The sequence below is a fragment of the Ailuropoda melanoleuca genome, chromosome 14 (assembly GCF_002007445.2).
Source record: "Ailuropoda melanoleuca isolate Jingjing chromosome 14, ASM200744v2, whole genome shotgun sequence".
NCBI classification, from domain to species: domain Eukaryota; kingdom Metazoa; phylum Chordata; class Mammalia; order Carnivora; family Ursidae; genus Ailuropoda; species Ailuropoda melanoleuca.
This window is the reverse complement of record NC_048231.1, coordinates 104,133,351-104,138,809: the sequence shown is the minus strand read 5'-3', so window position 1 is coordinate 104,138,809 and position 5,459 is coordinate 104,133,351. Positions and strand designations below refer to the sequence as shown.

General features: G+C 53.2%; 1 protein-coding gene across 5 annotated transcripts in view; it reads left to right on the top strand.

The window, feature by feature from the left end:
* Positions 1-5,459, top strand: part of MBP (myelin basic protein) — a 98,165-nt gene that overhangs the window by 64,120 nt on the left and 28,586 nt on the right. For all 5 annotated transcript variants that reach the window (XM_034642345.1, XM_034642346.1, XM_034642344.1 and 2 more), the window contains exon 4: positions 1,486-1,922. In XM_034642345.1, the coding sequence (XP_034498236.1) occupies positions 1,486-1,922 (437 nt within the window). The remainder of the gene's footprint in view (positions 1-1,485; positions 1,923-5,459) is intronic.

The following is a 5,459-nucleotide window of genomic DNA, read 5'->3' as shown; positions in this document are numbered from 1 at the left end:
TACCTTCTGGTGTCCCACATCCCTGTGCTCCCTGCCACCATCACACGGCCTCTGCCCTGTGTGTCTGTGTCTCTGTCCAAAGCACCCGCTTTTTATCAGGACACCACTCATGTGTTAGGTCCACCCTCTTCCAGCACGACCTCCTCTTACCTTGATTGTATCTACAAAAGGCCCTATTTCCAAATAAGTTCACATTCACAGGGACTGGGGTTTAGGTGGGGACCTGCCATTTGGGGAGACACTTCCTTTCATTAATATTCCTTTCCACGATGTTCATGAGACATGGACCACATCTTGTTCACCACTGCAGCCCAAACATCAAGGCCAGTACATTACACTTCCTAAGTACTCAGTAAATAAGGGATGGTCGGTTAGATGGATGGCTGGGTGGGTGACTGCATGGGTGGAAGGATGGCTGGGTCGGTGGAAGGATGGGTGGATGGAAGGATGGGTGGGTGGAAGGATGGCTGGGTGGGTGGAAGGATGGGTGGGTGGAAGGATGGGTGGGTGGGTGGGTGGAAAGATGGGTGTGTGGCTGCGTGGGTGGAAGGATGGCTGGTGGGTGGCTGGGTAGAGGCGTAGCTGGGTGGACAGATCTGTGGATGGGTCAGTGGGTGGGTTAGGTGGGTAGGTGGCTAAGCAGATAAATGGATAGGTGGGTGGTGCTGTTGGGCAAATGTCAGTGAACAGATTGGTGGGTATTTGGATGGATGGGTGGATGAATGGTATTCCAGGAAGTGTGAGTAAACCCACATTTTCTGTAGATAAGTAACTAAGGGTGGAGTGGAGTGGACATGCGCTCAAACCTAATGGGCAACTTGAGAGCAAAATGGGTGTGTTGCCGTGCATGTGTCTAAGCATTACGGGACGGTGGGGGAGCACATGAACAGGCCATTCCCACTTCAGACTTTATCCTTGTGGCTGCTTACAGAAGGGAAGCCGTGTGAAAATGACCTGAATAAGCAGTTCTCTAGAGCAAGGGGCTTCTTATGGAATCTGGAAACTAAAGAATTCTAAATGCCCCATTTCTTAGGGCATGCAGTGCAAAAAGACGTGGGAAGTTCCATTTTCATCGAGAACACTAAAAACACCTTTGGTCAGATCAGTGCTCCCAGCACATTTAGCTTAGGCACCTGTGGAGCTCTGGAGACTGAATGTCCCGCAGAGACACCTGCAGTCCGGCCTGTCCCAGCACTGGGGGCGACCGCCGTCTCTGCGCGGCAGTCACTTCAGCGGAAAGCCGGGTGCGCTTGGTCTAGGGGGCCAGCTCTCAAGTAAGGGCCCCTGAGACAAGACCTGCGAGTAGGAGACAGGGCAGGTTGGGTCCTGGCAGAAGCCGTCCGGGGCTGCCGCGTCGCTTGCCGGCCCTGCGCACATTCTGTGGCTTTGGTAGGAGACAGGCAGGTCCCTGGCCCGGGAAGAAAGCGGCATTGTCCCCCGCTCTGCTTTGCACGGCCCGTGTTCATGTCTCACTGTTGTTTGCAGGGGAGGCAGATGTGGAGTGGAACAATGGGACCCCCTCTCAGGACACAGCGGTGACAGACTCCAAGCGCACAGCGGACCCAAAGAATGCCTGGCAGGACGCCAACCCAGCTGACCCCGGGGGCCGCCCCCACTTGATCCGCCTCTTTTCCCGTGATGCCCCGGGGAGAGAGGACAACACCTTCAAAGACAGGCCCTCGGAGTCAGACGAGCTCCAGACCATCCAAGAGGACAGTGCAGCCACTCCCGAGGGCCTGGATGTGATGGCGTCACAGAAAAGACCCTCCCAGAGGCACGGATCCAAGTACCTGGCCTCAGCAAGCGCCATGGATCACGCCAGGCACGGCTTCCTCCCGAGGCACAGAGACGCAGGCATCCTTGACTCCCTTGGGCGCTTCTTTGGCGGGGACAGGGGTGCGCCCAAGAGGGGCTCAGGCAAGGTGAGCTCTGAGGAGTAACTGGGGGCACACGGGACGTGTGTCCGCTTTAGTTGACAAGGAAAAGGAAAGACAGTGAGCAGGTGAGCCAAGCCCTAGTGGAGATGTCATTGCAGCCCGTCCGCCGTCCAGCTGCTGTCCTTGCTGGCCATGCTCGCGGATGCTGGCGGGGGCGGGGGGGGGCTGGGTTGCTGCTTTTGCTGCATTTCCACACAACTCAGCCTCTTTCCCCTCCTCGCAGGGGATGCGATCAGGATGTGGCTCAGGAATGCACGAACATTCTGAATTCTGCATCTCCTGGGGGGGTGTGGTGTGGACATCGCAGGCATGCTCCGTTCTCTGGTGTCTCACGCTTGGGGGCTTTGTGGCTGATTTTGCTTCTGTGCTCACGCTTTTGGGGTCAACACTGGGTTGTGCTCATTTTCCTTGGAGTCAGTGCTGCTAGCTTCGTGGTTTCTTGCAACAATTGTGCGATTGAGGACTTTTGAACATACTCGAAATTTAAATTCGCCTTGAGCAAATTTTGTCTTCTGAATTATTTCGGGGAAAGGGGTAGAAGGGTCCTTGCGTGTGCCTATGAATCAGAACTGTATTACTTTGTAATTCCATTGATTTGAATAGAGTATCTGTGAAGTTTCACTATGTAAATGTTCTGTACATACAAGTTGTCTCAGGAGGAATAAAGCTCCCCATTGTGCCCCAGCTCCCCGCCGCGGCTCCTGGATTTCATGGTGAATGGGGCATCTGTCGTGACGGTCCCTCCAAGAGCTGAGTCCCAGGTGGCTTTGCTGTGGCAAACACATAGCGTGCCCTACACCTTTTTCGGGTATTGCCTATCACAGTCCTTTGGGAAGGAGACGATGTTTTCAAGAAAGCCCAAGTATATTGGCTGTGCTCACGAAACGTGTGATGTCGCTTTTCCTCGGGCTGCGTTATCGTGCTGATCCTGAAAGTCTTGGGAACCTAAGGATTCTCAGGAGTGAAGTGTAGAGCAGGGGCCCTGACTTACAATTTTAAAGGAGTTTCTAAAATTCACTTTAGTCTCTGATGACAGTTTTTTCAAGTACTGATAATTGTGAAATCGTGGAATGGTGAACAGGGAGGCAGTTTGGCCGCACGGGAGTGAGGGCGCCTGGAGGCCCAGGAACTAATGTGCCTGCAGCATCTGCCCCCGGTGCCGGCGTCTCTCCGTGACCCTGACTTCTTGTGACTAACACCTGCTGTGTCCTAAGTGCTAAAAGGGCCGCCTTCCGCTTGGTTCCTTCACTGTCTTTACGGACAGCTGCTTTAACTTTTCGGCACTCTTGGGTCACCCTCCAATGCTGGTCCTCTGACCTATTTCCAATGCCGACTTCAGTCCGAGGTGCTGTCTCGAGCACAGCTGTCAAAGCAGCCTCTCCGGACTCCGGCCGCCTGAGTCTTGCTGTTTTTCTCAGCGCTCCGTACGCACACGGCAGCCTCACCACTTTCAAAGCTGACGCTGTCCTGCTTCCCAAGGAATGGGGGAAAATATATTTACACTGTGCCGGAAAGGTTAAATCGCTGTGTAGCATATATTGTAAAACAAGCTTCATTTCAGTGGTGACGGTCTAAACTGCAGTTGTGAACGCACTGGCATCGATCATTGTGACTTCATTTCAGAACGGATATGTCCCTATATGTGTCCTCGCGTATGTGTTTTTTCTCCTTCGTGTAGAATTACAACCTTGGTTGCTTTAAGGCTCTTATACTCATTAATACTTTCAAAGAAAAGATTCATCTCAGAAGTAGGCATCGACTTTGTAAAATGGTGTTGCCCGATGATCAAGGATCCAGAGAAATCAGAGTATTTTCACAGGACTTTGAAAAATGAAAACAATGTTCAAACAATTGTTTTAGCATTTTTGAAGGATCAGTTCTGTTCACTACTGAATGTTGAATAAAGAAGATTTAAAAATGAATAGCGTTGCCTTTTGATGCCAGAGAACTGCGTTTGAATTTGCACGTGTCATCCCGTAGCTGCGTCCTGCAAACCGGGCCCGGATGCCTCCCTGTGTAGTCCCTTTGCTGAAACCAGTGTCTGTTCAGCGCCCCTGTTTTACTGTAAACTCTTTGTCTGCTCTTAAACACTGGAGATGTGAGCTTAAAACCCTCTCCGCCCAGGCACACGCCCACAATGGCCTTAGGATTCTGGGGTATTTACTGGTGTGGGCCGCTGAGGGGTTATTTTGTGGCTTTGTTTCTGTCCTTGCTTTGCTCTGCGTCCAGGAAATCAGCAGAGCTCTCACCTTGTAGAAAGGTCTTTGGATTGAAGCTTGAGAAAAGAAGAGAAGCAAGGGGCCTGATTGGCGTCCCTAAAAGCCCCTTTCTCGTTTCCACCATGTGTCGTTCCCGAGACAGTTGTCTGAGGTATCCGGGATCCTAAAGGGCGCCCCCAGGCCTGAGCGTCAGCTGCCCCAGCCGCTGTGTAAAGTTGGGGGGAAGCGATTATTCTGCTTGTCTGTCTGCAGTAGGCGTTTCCCGGTGGAATCGTGCAAGGCTGAAGGCACGGCCCCCAGGAAGAGGACTCTTGGTCCCCAGGCCCCTCCACCGCTCCCCCCCCCAAGGCCACGTGGGGCTCCCGGCCCTAGGTCGCTGCCCCCGCATCCTTGGAATGCACTGACAACACCCACCCTTGTGTGGCCCAGGCGCTGACATTCCAAGAAAGTGCCTGTTCTTTGGAGAGCCCTCAGTGAAGAGCGTATTCACAGAGGACATGCTCCTTTTGCGGGAGGAAAGAAGGGCTGCGTTGTTGGCTCCCAAACAGCAGGTCCCCGGTGCTCTGGAGTGTGGGGGCTCAGGGGGGAACGGGCAGGCCGTTAGGACGAAGGAGAAAATGCTTGCGGTCTTTGTGGACAGGGGGTTCAGGAGCGGCCACCTCCCACCTGCTCTTCCCCTTGCCAGACCTCCCCCCCCCCCGCCGTGCCACGCGGGTGTGGTGGCCAAAGCCTTGGGCCAGCCGCTTTGGAACCTGCTCTCATTCCTTTTTCTCTGGAATGGGTGAGGCTTTAGGAAATAGCTAGGCTGCACAAAGAGCTGTGTCCCCCGGGCCGTCCTCAAGTAAGACCACAGCGACAACATGCCCCTCTCAGATTTCTCCAGACCAGGGTGTTTTAAAGAGTTTTAAGTTCGCTTCGCACTGATGATTGTACCTGTCCTGACTTCACAGCCGAGCTCCGCGAGTAACCTGCTCTTCCCGCATCCCATCAGTCAGCGCTCGGTGCTATTTCCGTGCCTCTAATTCTGATTGTACGGGGTGAAAACCATTTGTCATTTACCGCTACGGGGTGTAGCAATCTTGTAAATTCATCACCGCAGTCTGTTTCCCGGTTTTTTCCCCCCCTGCATTTTAACTTCATTTAACACATTTTAGTTCTACCATCACTTAATTCTTCATTGTTACCATAATATCCCAATTTCGTAGCTATATTCTGTAATCTTGTGGGAAGTGTAGTGTTCAGAGGCAGTAGGAGGGACGCGGTAGGAAGCGTGTGAAGGGCCCCCGCCCCCCCGGCCGTGCGG